Below are 14267 nucleotides of genomic sequence, written 5' to 3' on the forward strand. Positions count from 1 at the left end.
CTGCCGCGTGTGCGCAGGCGCAGAGCGGGCGGAGCGGCCTCGCCGGGCTCTCGCCGCCCGGTGGGCGTCAGGGTTCCGGGTGGCTTCCCCAGGGACGGCTTTCATTAGGTTGGGGTAGTCTGGCTGTTTTGTACCAGTGGTTGTCCAGTCAGTCTTACAATTGAAACACTGACTGAAACAATCAAGGATCCTAATATCAACGGGATTCAGAAAATCTTCCAAACCCGTTGGCCTTTCAGAACTTTCGGTGAAGCCACAGTAGTATATAAACACATTATACCAACTAAACTACGTTTCATGGTAGCTGGCACACAGTGTACCTTAATTAAAACTAAGCAGTTATCAGATCGCATGTCATTTTCTTCCTTTCCCAAGGGCAGCCCAACTACATTATGTGCCTGTTGTTCTCTCACGGATTTCGTGATCTGGGTGAGCAGCTCTAAATCATTCGTGGCATAAATGAATCGCTCAGCTGCTGATGCCATTCAGCAACTTGATAAAGGGCTTTAAAAAAATCTTATTTTGTGTGTGGGTGTTTTGTGTGCATGTATGCTACACAGTATATGCATTCAGAGCTCAGGAGGCCAGATGTTGTATCCCCTGGAACTGGAATTGTGGGTGGTCGTGAGCCATCATATGGATGCTGAGAATCAAACTTGGGTCTTTGGCATGAACAAGCGTTCTTAATCACTGCACCATCTCTCCTGCCTTGATAGTAGTTTCCCCCCTAGTCATCTCTGGAAACGCCAGTGATTTTACCCAGCTGGTCGTGCTCTCTGTTAAAATCCACTCCACACAGATCAGTAGGTTGGTGACTCATTTGCTCAGATTTATAGCAAATGCCGTATAGAACTTCACGCACAAGACTTACCTCTTGGATTTCATCAACAATGCTCTTTGTTTCCACTTAGTTTTAAAGTTTAATGGAGATGTCATTTTAGGCAATACAGAAGGCACAAGATCCTATCAAGAATCTTCCATTTAATAAATATATTAAAAAAACACATTTCCATAATGAAATCAACATGTATAGGTCAAACCCAAACCATTTAATATTGCATTTACGTAGAATACCATTTAGTAGTTTTAAATATAACTTTAAAAAAACAATTTTATATTTTGGACCTTTCCAGCTAGCCCTCAGATGTTTTGTGCCTACATATATGGTTCTCTGCCTGTAACATGGAGAGAGGAAACAAAATTCCAAACACAAGAAACATTATGATTATTCAAAACAAAATCAAGTTAAATATATATTTCCAAAATACATTTTCTTCCTTTAAGAAATAGCTTCTGGGGCTGAACAGATGGTTCAGCATATGTTAGGAGGACCTGAATTCAAATCCCAGCACCCACAGCATCCCCCTACTGTGGCTGTGCACGGCTGTCACCCTGGAACCATTTGGGAGAGAGAAGAGAAGAATCACCTAGGCATCTGACTGCCAGCCCAGACCCCACCTCAATGAGAGACCCTGACCCTAGGGAGTAAGACTGAGAGTCATAGAGCAGGCCACCTGACAGCCTCCTCTTGCCTCTGCCCAGGTGTGCTCACATGCTCTGGAGTGCACAGCAGCGCTCTCGCACACGCACACACAAAATTTGGTTCCTCCTCCATGTATAGAGAGGATTTAAAATAGAGCAAAGAATGAAGGTGTGCAGAAAAACCCTGGCAATTCCCCACCACCCTGGAAGGCCAAAGAGGACTTCAACCCCTGAGCCCTTTACTCTTAATTCCCCCACCCCCGATTTAACCAATCATATTGAAATTATTTCTTAAGCCATGGGATGGGAGAACATTAGAGATTATTAGGAACATTTTGATTTCTCTCTGAATACTAGATATCCTGAGGATTCTGGGATATTCCTACAAACTAATGCAGGTCTTGATTTCAGTTGTATCATCTATTTCCTTTGAAATTATTTGGGGTGAACCTGGGCTGGAGATAGGTCAGATGTTAAGGCCACACACTGTTCCCACATCAGCTCACAAATGCCCATAACCTGAGCTCTAGGGTATCCAACTTCTTCCCACCCCTGTACTCACCCACACAAACTCTTTACAGAGCCACCGCTTAAAAATAAATTATTTTAACGATTTACAATATACCTAGTGTAGTGTCTACACATCACAGAGAACCAACAAGCACCTTCAGTGATTTGAATAAAAGCTCCCCATAGGCTCATAGATTTGAATGTTTGTACACCAGGAAGTGGCACTATTTCAAAGGAATTAGGAGGTGTTGCTTTGTTGCAGGTGGGCTTTGAGGTTTCAAAAGTCCAAGTCAGGCCCAGAGTTGCTCTCTCTTCCCACTGCCTGCAGATCTGGATGTAGAATTCTCAGCTATTTCTCCAGCACCATGTCTACCTATGTTCCACCATGATGATATGATGATAATGGACTAGACCTCTGAAACTGAAATTGCCAGTGCTAATTAAATGTTTTCCTTTATAAGAGTTGTCATGGTTCTCTTCACAGCAATAGAACAAGTCAGAAGTTAGTACCATGAGTGGGGTATTACTGTGACAGGCCTAATATGCTTGTTGGTGATCTTCAGATTATGAAAGCTGTTGAATGCTTTAAGTGGGCTTAATGGGCCATACCTGGAGCATTTAAGAGAGTGCTATAGTTTAGGCTGGCCTGGCTTTAAGTTCCTGAGACTGTTCTTGTGATATTTTGGTGAATATGGATATGGCTTTCTGCCCTTGTCCAAAAATCTGCCCAAGGCTAAACTGAAGTTTTGGAAGAGAAAAGATTTCAAGCAGCCTAGTATCATTGACTGTCATGTGATTACTAGTGGTCAGTCTTAGGCAGATCTGTAATGAAAAGGCGCAAATTGAGCAAGAAAAATAGAAAATGTAGTTTGAGGGGAAAAAAAGAGCGCCAGGAACTGTGATGGAGCTAAATTCGGTGCTCAAGGAGACAAAAAACTTAAAGCCTGATGCTAGATGGGATAAAGGGTATGGCAACCTGAGAGCAAGACCACACCCAGCTAAGATTCCAACTTTTAAAAGGAAATAAAGAAAAGCTTAAGCAGGAAAGGAAACCATCAACAACAGTGCGAATGTAAGGGAAGTAGGGAACCAGGAAGCCAAGTGCCAGCCCCAACAAGCAGCAGTGCTTGGCAGCTTTGGCCACATGGTTCTGGCTTTAGAGTCAAAAAATAAAGAAAATAAAAGGGTTTTGGCAATCTTTCTCCATTACTAAACAAAGCTGCTGAGGTCACAAACATAAGTCAGGCATGTCTCTGAATGGATGCCCAGGGAGGCCATTGTATGAAGCTGTGAAGGTGGAGCCAGGATTTCCTTGGAGCCCCCAAGATGTTGAGGTTACAGCTGTGGGGTACTTGCTGAGAAAAGCTGCTGGGGGTGGGGGGAAGCAAGAGTAAGGGAAGAGGAGATGTGTGCTACAATCAACAAAGCTGAAAGGAGATGGAGATCTGAAGAGCACTTTGACACCAGACGAGTCTGCCCTAGTGGTTTCTGTTCTTGTTTTTGTTCCAGTATTTCCTCCCTATGCTCCTCTATGGAATAGTAATGTATATCCTGTTACTATATGTTGGATATATATGACCCACTTTTTTATTTTACAGGGGATTACATTTAAGAGAGCTCCATTAAGTCTCAGAAGAGACTTGAGACTTTTTTTTTTTTGAGACTTAAAAATTTTAAATATTGTTGAGACTGCTATAATAGACTATGGAGAATTTTGCAGTCTTTATGATATTGCTAAAAGCCTATAGAGATCAGGGAGTGGAATGTGGTGGTGTGAATAAGAATGGCCCTATAGGTTCATAGATTTGAATGTTTGGTCACTAGGGAATGGCACTATTTGAAAGGATTAGGAGGTGTGGCTTTATTAGAGGAAGTGTGTTACGGAAGTGGGCTCCAAGACAGGTTCTCTTTTTGCTGCCTGCAGATCTGGATGTATAATTCTCAGCTCCTTCTCCAGCACCATGCTCCCCACCATGATAATAATGTTTAAACCTCTGAAACTGTAAATCAGCCCCAATTAATCACTTTCTTTCACAAGAATTGCCATTGTCATGGTGTCACTTCACAGCAATAGAACCCTGATTAAGACAGCACCCATGAATAAATCACACATGGTCAAACCAAAAATGTAATAAAAATATTTAGTGAAAACACATATTTTAAAGCCCATTGATGGATTAAAAAATACAAATAAAGTTTTATCAATTTGATATTCAGGTTATAATCGGTTCAACACATTTAGGTTTATTTCCTAAAATCATACTGCAGTATCTTTTGAAAAATTAAATGCCTTCATTAGTTATATTAATAGAGGTAAATATTTAAACAGTATACTCATCCCTGGGTCTCTTAAAAAAAAAAAAACTAAAAAGTCTTAGTGTAAGTTTAAAAGTTTAATCTTTATAAATGTAAAAATGTTACACGTGCTGAATGATAGCAGTGCTGACATTCTGTGACCACTAAACCACAGCTCACTGCATAGAGCTTCTTTCTTTATACAGAGAATAAGATCACGATACCAGGATTTGCAATTTGTCATAATTTCGTGGTAAAAGACACCATACCAGGAAACCTGGGCTCAGAGCACACTTGAGGTCAGATTCCCCACCCCCACCCCCAGTAGGTACATAGTGCAGACATGGTAAATTACTTCAAGCTAGGGTAATTTGCTGCCAGAACACACCTGACAGCTCCTAATAGCTAAGAGGCCTAAAATGCAGACAGGACAAGAAATCCAAATCATCCCACGACTGGGAAGTTCTGGAAACAGGTGAAGAACAGGCCACAGTGGGTCAGGGAGCTGCCAAATGCCAGCCACACACCTCCCACTCTGCAGGCGGGAATCACCACCACAGCTGAAGACCTCAGTCTTCACAGACTCCACATACACATCTACACAATAGAAACATCTCTTCATCCATCTTCAAAAGTAACAAAATGAATGTCCATTATTAATCTTCTAGTTTTACCTGAACCAAATATATTCTTTGGCTACAAATGTCATGGTTTCCCATTATAATCACCCGGGAAGATGCCACAGTTCTTATGCAGAAAGTAAAATGAAATTCAACCTGAGCCACGGCCCTTTAAATAAACTTAAATGCAACAAGATGTCTAATTTGGATATTTTTTTTCTTTCTAATTCTAGAAAGCCAAGTTTTAAAGAAATGCAGTGTTTCAGAAAAAGTCAAGAGAACATATACTTACATTTTCAAATAATTTAAAATACTATTACATCCCCAAATCATCTCTGTTATCCTGTGGGAACTTTTGTAGAAAATTATAATATTAAAAACCTCCTATCCAAATAAGTTCATTACTCTTCCTTAAAAAAAAAAAAAAAGACACCCCTGCATAACACTGCAGTTCCTTTGGACTTGAAACGCTACATGTTTTATTCAGAAACCAATATTGATAATTACTTGTAAGACAGCTTAACTTAGGAAGGGCCAATGACAATTACCTCTAATAACAGAGATAACAAACAAAATATATGTAAAAATGTAAGAAAAATATTTTCAGGGTTCAATCAACACTATCTATCCCCTAAGAGACTCTGGCCCGAAATACTCAAAACTGACAGCTAGCTTCCCTTCAGTCCTCGAGGGACTGGTACAATTATTAACAAACAAAAGATAGGTTGACTATACAGAAGGAGCTTCAAAAAAGTGTTGAAAACTGTATCTGTTTAGTTTTTGGGTAAAACTGTGACAGAGTAGTAATTAACTCATCTGAACAGAGTAAGAGATATTTTTCCATATAATAAATCTGAAGTTTTAAAGTTAAGTTTGGGGTAAAAATTACAAAGTATACACAAAATGTCATTTGTACCCAACAAAAACAGTGCAGTCATGTTGACATAACAGTCTTCCACCAGAATAAGAGTCAGCTACTATGTTGGAAAGGACACTGTCAAATCCTATCAATTAGCTGAGCTATCCAGAGAGCCACCAACCCAACACAAAGACATCCATCCCTACCCTTTCCAGAGCCCTACAAGAGCTCAGTGGCAGGAGCTGTTACACGAGCACCACTGTTGGCACGCAGCCTCCCTAGTGACTGTGTGATTACTTAGTGATCGTGCCCTGGGAAACAATGGTGAGTAAGCATAAAATGAGGCAAAGTAACAAAAGTATTGAAAAAATAGAGGCTAAAAGATACTCTATGAACAAATGAAATTTAACACAAAAATTGAAAAAAATCAAATACTTAACAAGTGTCCTTTCAATACGTATTTTAAAAAGGGCACATATAGCTTTTGTTTCAAAAATATTTTCAACAACTTAACAGTCAGTTTTAATTTGAAAAACTAGCTCTTGAGCATGAATTCAGTGGCCTCAACACTCGCTGGAGCAAGAGCATCAAGAAAGTGGAGCCTTTATAAAGGTCAGAAGTTCACGATGCCCTAGTAAACAAAGCTAAAAACAAAACTGGGCAAAATAAAACACACTAAACACTGAATAAAGCAAACAAAATAGACAAACACCCTGAAATGTCTAGGTGGTACAAGAAGTGGCAGTCCCATTATCTAAAATATGGCGGTGTCTTTTTAGCCTCAGTTTGCCACTAATCAACATTCTGGTGATCATTTGAGCATTATTTGGTCCAATCTAAAATAAGTCTTCCTTCAATTAAAAGTGGTGTAACAGAGTTGGAGCATCATACCAGGATCTGGGCAAATTTAATAAATATAGTTCTGTCTGAATAGAAGTTATTATACATAGAAGATGCCTGGTTATTTACCAAAGCATTCATACACATGTCTACTTAAATTTGGTAACTGCTCTGTCCTGGCAGTGACCTATCTATTCGGTTGCATCTTAGGGCCTTCTGGCAAAAGGCTCATACCCTTCACACACACAGGTACACACAAACAACACCTGCTGAGGAAATACAGACATCAAGAACGAGAGAACAGAGTGACTGCTGCTGCAGATCACTTCAAGTAAAGAGGAAAAAAAGATCTAAAAACAACCTTTCCAAGTATTTAAAATAGAAAGCATGTAGTTAAAGGAATATTGTTTTTCTTCTTTGCAATATTTAGATTTTTTCTCTCCGTACTTACTGTTACTAAATGGTGGCCAATAAAGGATTCTCAATAAACTCATGGCCCTCAGCTTTGTATCTGTGCACACCTACCGTCACATGTACGGGGGGATGGAGTTTAGATGCTCTGTTTATACATTACTCAAACTTCCCAGAGCATCATCTGTTAAGATGCACACACTGTGCAGCTCAGGCAGGAGGCCAGTACCTGCTGGATGCTTTAGCAGAGAGGTGTAAAGGTCAGCAGAGGAGCCTGCCCCTCCACGGCAGTCTCAGATGCACCTGGGTAGAGACCTCTTGTTGCCACTGCGCTGTGTGCCTGGTTCAGCAGTGGGCATGTCAGAGGCCTGCTGTGTATAAATGAGCTTTCCTTTCAATAATTAAAGCAGGCACAAAAATTAAGAGGAACACGGCAGCAGTATAAAAATCCTGATTAGAAAAGCCAGAGAATCTAAAGTGAATTTTTCTCTTTTTAAAAGACGGATCATACTTTGTCCCTAGACTAGCCTGGCCATCACACTCAGCTTCCTAAATGCTAGGAATATAGGCATGTGCCACCATGCCTAGCTAAGGTTAAATTTTTAGTCTTTGAAATTGAATTAGTGTGGCTCCTGTGACATGAGGAGAACACCCACTTTAGCATAATTATTGCCCCTAATGCCCCAATGTGCAATAGTCTATGCAATTAGTAAAAAGTTATTGCTTAAGCAAGCCATTCAGAATAGATATGGGCTGTGTGGCTGGACAGAAACACACTGAGAAAGGTAACCACACAGGGATGCTCCTTTCATTTCACTGATAAACTCACATAAATACATAATCAAAGGGGCAAGAGGTTCATAGCAGCTAATACCCTAAGCCAACTCTTAAGTGTCAAGGCTTAATTTTGCTCTAAAACAAATCTGGTTTCTCTTTTCCTCTTAAAATTAAGGCAATGAAATGGCTACAGTTCCTAAAGTTATTCTTATGGAACAAAAATATACACACTTTTTCCTCAAGTTCAGGCATCACAGTCTGATTAGAAACCTGCAATAATTATACAAAACCTGCAACACTGAGGATGAAAGGGAAGGAAGTGAGGAAGCAGGGAAAAGATGAACTGTGAAACTAACAAACACTTGGTGATGACTTTTCTTCCTGCATAATCACTGAAGGAAGGAAACGTTGGAAAGCACAAAATCTCTTATAGCATCTCTTGCATTGATTCAAAACTTTGAGGGTAACGGTGGGGGTGGGAGCTTACTAAAATAAAGACTGCAGAGTCTAACAACCAAATATTTTGATGATGCACAGCAGGGCCCAAGAATCCATTCCTACAACCAGCTCAAGTGATGAGGGAGACATTTTGAAAAATAACGCCAAGAACATATCAACTTTGGCTAGCCATCTATGCTTTGATAAAAGGGGAAAAGGCACTGAATATGAATTTCATGGTGCCCATATCTGTATGCACATATACAGAATTGCATTTTGAAAAATTTAAATCACCATTCAGAATCTAGAAGACAAGTATATGGCAGATCATGGCCAACACCTAATGACAGAAGCTGATCTCAAGTTGACCTCTCCTGTTTCACCATCTCCACGTCAAAGTCTCAGGCTCTCCAAAATCCAAAATGGTCAAATGAACTGAGGAACAGGACAAGACTCAAGTCAACTTTCAGCAATTCAGTGCACTTTGCAGAAAGGATCTAAGTTAAGCATATAGCTCTGTTGTTTATTTTACACAAAGGAGACCACCAACATTTGCCATAAATTCTTCTAAACTCTTTAGGAAGGCCATCTTCTGCTTCCGATCCAGGGTAGGAGGAGTGCTGCTTGCAGTGAGCTTGTTGAAGGCATCTGCTAATCTCTGGTAAATGACTGGGTCTTGTTGACTTGACAGTAATGTCTCAACCAGTTCAGAATACTCAGCCTGCAGGAAAAACAAGATAGCCATAAGAATATCTTTCTTGGGGATCCTAGCCAGGGCAGACAACTCTTCCCAATAGTTTAGTGTTTGGGTACAATTCTCGCCTTCTCTGTGGGCTAATTCATTTAATACCTATGGTTCTATAAGAGAGACACTATTAATATTCCATTTACAGATGAAGTAATATACTCAAAACCACACTGCTATGAAACAAGAGTACAAGCAATCTGCTCCAGGCCCACATGGTCCCAGCTTTGTGGTTCTGCCTCTTCTAGTTAGTCTGCATTTTGCATGTGTCTCCTAGGCCTGTAATATGAAGGTGAAAAGTTCACTAGCAGCACATGTAAATAAATACCTTGTCCTCCCAGTTCTGAGGACAGCAGAGGCACAGCAGCAGGGAACATGGAGAAGGGCTGAGAACTCTTTCAAAGTAGAAGCAGAACACTTTGAAAGTCAAGCCATCACTGTAGGCAACAGCTTTGGATAAAGGACACAGATAACACAGTGATGGCATCTTCTATTTTTAATATCCTCTTTCATACATTAGTATACAGGTGAGTGGGCAGAGTCTTAACAGAAAGTCACCTAGGACAGAGAAGTGCTGTGGAGAAAGCTGGCCTGACATTAATTTTCATGAGCTTCCTGGGATATTACAACAGCTAAGTTGGAAAATTAGATATTATATAGAGTAAAGGGAAGTAGGGTATAGTCTCCCAACACCCTGACCCTACTATCTACAGCACAGAGCCAGGGTGGCTGGCTAAACTGCCCTCTGCAAAGGACAGGTCTGCTCAGGAGGCTAGTATCATCTCAAACAATCTCCCATCTGCCAAGAAAGAGCAGCGCTTCTGGGGCCACGCAGAGTCACACTGGCAGCTCCAAAGTGCCTGCTCTTTTCTTTTTTTTTTTTCAAAAACAGAACAAAAAAAAAAATTTAGACACTTCTGTATGTGCATGTGCTATATGTGCTTTCAGAACTGGTCCTCTCTTTTCACCATGCTCATATTTTTTTTATTAATTAATAATTAATTAATTCAATTTACATCTCAGTCATAGGCCCCTCCCTTCTCTCCTCACAGTCTCACCCTCCCTCTCAGTATTATTTCTAAGAAACGTTTTACAGTTATTTATTTGTGTGTGTGTGTAGAAACATCTTGCAGAACTGGTTCCCTCCTTGCACATGTACACAGGACTCAAGGCGTGAGCTCCAGTTGTCAAGCTTAGTGGCAAGTACCTAAAGTGCCCTCTGAGCCACCCTCCTAGTCCCTCTTGTGCTTCTCTAAAACATAAAAATCTAAAGACCCTCAAAAAGATAATTAGAATGTACTGGCTCATACACGTGGGAAAAGAAGCCCATCATGTCTTAGTAACCACTGTGAAAGAAAAGAGCACACGCTGTAAGAAAACACTGGTGGGAAGCTGCCACAGGAGACCAGCACAGAAAAGGAAGGCCAAGGGCACTTGCGGCCTGAGGTATGCACAGTACAAAATGTCTGGAAGAGGGGGCCTTTGCTAAGCTCTACTGGTTTTAGGAAGGCAATGCTTCTCCACCACTCATTTGACCATACTAAGAGGTATGAGGGAAATGGAAAATTAAGCTGTGCATGCCCCAACTTGTTCCTTTATATACGTGGCAGGCATTTTTTTCAGATCAGGGAGCAGCGAGCTTCTGTTACACTAATTGCACAGCAATGGTGTTTTAGGATCTTAAAAGATCAACAAAATAATTGTATTCAAAACACTACACAAGACACTACTCTGTTCTTAACACTCTCTGAAGGCAAACTCTTGCCTCCCAATCTGATTGACCTTGACACTTTCATGAAGTCTCAATCCCTCAAAGACACCACTCAACTGCATACATTCACCTGCCTCCTAGCACAGGTGGCCAAGGCCAAACTCTTGGCTCAAAACAGAGACGGGGAAAAAAAAAATCTTTTGATTGACAAACAGATTGTCTATAAATATAAAACACAATCCTAGTGCTCATGGGGAAGCTGAGAAACACCTCCTTGGGGGACATGGAACTGGGTCTTCAAGTCCTGGCTTGATGGAGAGCTGGTGTGCAAGGCCATCTTCTCCCCACATGGGAGAGGGGGTACAATACCTGGTGCAAACACACCAATGTGTAGAAAGCTTCTCCTGCTGCAGTAGTCATCTCCGTGTTGTGCTTTTGCAAGACCAGCATATCAAAAACCAGCTGAAAGTACATAATAAGACATATCCATAAAACACTTTTTTTTTTTTTTTGGTGGTTGGAGAGACAGCCGTGGGTGCTGGGAACCAAACTCTTATATTTATGGTTGTGAGCAATACGTAACTATTTAAACCCCAGTCCCTCTGTCCTGAAAAAGGGATGGCAGTTATAGTCTATTTCTTGCATTAACCAATTAATTTATGCAATCATTTTTTAATCCAAGGAAAACACACAGATGTTATTTTCTGTGGAATCTAAAGTAAAAGTATCAAACTCCCCATGATATTTACAGGATAGTTCAATAACACAAAATAGGCTGGACGGAGGGGGCACACCTTTAATCACAGCACCAGGAAGGCGGTGGCATGTGGATCTCTAAGTTCGAGGCCAGCCAAGTCTACAGAGCGAGTTCCAGGACAGTCAGGGCTACAGAGAAACCCTGTCTTGAAAAACAAAACAAAACAACAAAAAACCCAATATAGAAGTGGAAAAGAACACGTTCCTGAAGAACTGGTTTCCGCATACCTTTGATCCCAGCACTTGGAGGCAAAGGCAAGTGAATTTCTGAGGCCAGCCTGGTCTCTATAGCAAGTTCCCCAATAGCCACAGCTATACAGAGAAACCCAGTCTGAAAAAGCCAAAACCAAACCAAACCAACACACAACAACAACAAACAGTGAATAAAGTACCTGCTCCTATCTAAACGCATGTAAGTACATCTTCATTTGAATCAAGAATTTCATAGGCCAGGCAAGATGGCTCAATGGTTAAGAGTGCTGGTTGCCTTCCCAGAGGACCTAGCATTCACATGGTAGCTCACAACAATCTGTAATTCCAGTTCCAGGGGGATCTGATGCCCTTTTCTGGTTTCCACAGTTACCAGGTATTCATGTGACACAGACATCTATCTAGACAAAACACCACACACATAGAAATAAAAGCTCCTCTTTTTACTATGGGAGATGTCTTGCTAAGTTGCTCAGAATGACCTTGAATTCACTCTGTACCTGAGGCAGTACTGTGCCTCTGCCTCCTCATTAGTTGCCAAGGCAGGCAAGTACCACTCAGCTTGGCTAAGCAGATGATTCTCCAACTTATCGATAAAACATCTTACCTTAAGGAAATGCCGAGTTGCTACAAAGAGTGGTGAATCCGTTTCTTGTGCTTTAGCACACTGTTCAGCTAATGGTGTCAAGGCCTCAAGACAGAGCTGGCATACTTCCGAACTCATTCTGAACACATGGTCAAAGAGCAAACTGTATCTGACATACCCGACTTTATAAATGATCAGAAAATGACAGCTACATTCACACATAAATACAAATGGTGGGGGTACTGCAATGTTTTGACTGAGTTAGCAGTTAAGATGGTCTCTCAGAGTTTTGAGTCCAGGTCCAGTGATGTCTAGCTTGTTTCTGCAGATGATCATACAGATGATGAAATCATAATGTCAGCAAGCTAAGACTAGAGAACCAGCTAAACTAATGACTTTAAGACCAGGTGCCAGGTGCTAGATGTATGAAAAGAACAGATCATATAAACTCACAAAAGAAACAGCTGGGCAGGGTAATGCCAACCTTTGATCCCAGCACTTGGGAAGCAGAGGCAGGTGGATCTCTAAGCTCAGGGCCAGCCTGGTCTACAGAGTGAGTTACAGGACAACCAAGGCTACACAGAGAAAACCTTTCTCCAGAAAAAGGAAGAAAAAAAAAAAAAAGAAATTAAAGCAACTACAGAGGGTATAGCTTTTTGAAGGAATAAAGTTAAGAAAGGAATAAAGATTGAGAAAAACAATCACTTAAAAAACTTTAACTAGGCATTCCCCTCCCCAAGTAACAATGCTCATTTAAAGGATACGATGTCATTCCTAGTTCTAGGGAATACATCAGACTCTTAAACAGATCCTCAGGAAGCTGGGGTATTTTTTCAGGAAAAATCTCACAAATAAATGTGATCAATTTGTAATATTGATTACAAAGGGTTGGAAACTGAAAAAGAAATATTAAATATTTTTATATTCAATACTGTCTAATAAAACAACAAGCTCTTAAATAGTACAAAAATTTAAGATATACACAAAATATAGAAAACATTAAGAAATGTAAAATAAGTCATAGTAGAGGGAATGTTTCAGTAGCTGTTATTTGAAAAATACATAGCAGAAATAATTCTGTTCTGGGAGGCTAATGGGAGATACAGACAAGTCCTGATATTCCATGTTGACCCTGAACAAATAAACAAAGCAGTCAAACACACTAAATGATCTGGGAACAAAGTCCTCAATTAATGTGTTAATTTCCACTTAAGTATGTTAGAAAACAATGTTAAACTGTTAAAAGTCATGCATAAAGTAGTCAGTCCATTTCTATCTTTCTACCTGGAAAATCCTGAAGAACTGAGGGAAAAGTAGACATTCTAGTCTAACCAGAGAAAATGTGTACCAAATGTTTACAATGGCTGACATAAGGGAACAGGCAAACACTAAAAGCCATCCAGTATACAAATCTGAATAAAGTCTCTCATTCTTAAGACTTGTCACAAAACTCATGGGCTCGCAGGAATTGCCCAATAGACTTTCCTCAGGGAGAAAAATACATAGCGAGAGACAAGCCTAACTCTCTTGATCTTCATCATCCAGATGTTTGCCTCTACTCTCCTGTCCCACTACCTCTCCCACAGCGTTTCTCATAGGCAAAGCTGAGCATACACATGCCCGTTCTTTACGTGAATGTCTGTGCTCTTCCTTGCCTTGTCCGTCCTTCTCTTTCTGTGATAATGCATAACACATACCCTGCTCTCCCCTGGAGGGCTTCTGGAACCTCAACAGGCACCCACCCTCAAGACCAACTGGTGGAGCCAAGGCACGATACAGTCATAATGTGTAAAACTTTTTATACTAACTTTCGCTTCTACTATCACATTTCTTCAGGGAAGGGCTCAAAAAATAGCCACCATGTTTGGCTCCTTTGGCCAAGAATGAAGTTTAAAAACAAAATGACAAATTCTAATACAATTACGACTGGTAGCAAAATGCTTCTGAAGAATTGAGTCATTAATCATTGGTACACACAGGGCCTGTGTACTAAGAGGTAAGCACAGTGAAGTGTTATAAAACTACAG

General features: G+C 40.6%; 1 protein-coding gene across 2 annotated transcripts in view; it reads right to left on the reverse strand.

Annotated features, from left to right (window-relative positions):
• Nucleotides 1–4370: 4370 nt before the first annotated feature.
• The window catches only part of Xpo4 (exportin 4), a 93223-nt gene continuing 83326 nt past the window's right edge, over nucleotides 4371–14267 (reverse strand). For both annotated transcript variants that reach the window (XM_055616926.1, XM_055616933.1), the window contains exons 20-23: nucleotides 13005–13135; nucleotides 12262–12379; nucleotides 11058–11150; nucleotides 4371–8953 (exon numbers count right to left, since the gene is read on the reverse strand). In XM_055616926.1, coding sequence (XP_055472901.1) covers nucleotides 8756–8953; nucleotides 11058–11150; nucleotides 12262–12379; nucleotides 13005–13135 — 540 coding nt within the window. In that variant the 3' untranslated portion in view covers nucleotides 4371–8755. The remainder of the gene's footprint in view (nucleotides 8954–11057; nucleotides 11151–12261; nucleotides 12380–13004; nucleotides 13136–14267) is intronic.

The sequence above is a fragment of the Psammomys obesus genome, unplaced genomic scaffold (assembly GCF_907164565.1).
Source record: "Psammomys obesus unplaced genomic scaffold, mPsaObe1.curated_primary_1811, whole genome shotgun sequence".
Classification (NCBI taxonomy): Eukaryota; Metazoa; Chordata; class Mammalia; order Rodentia; family Muridae; genus Psammomys; species Psammomys obesus.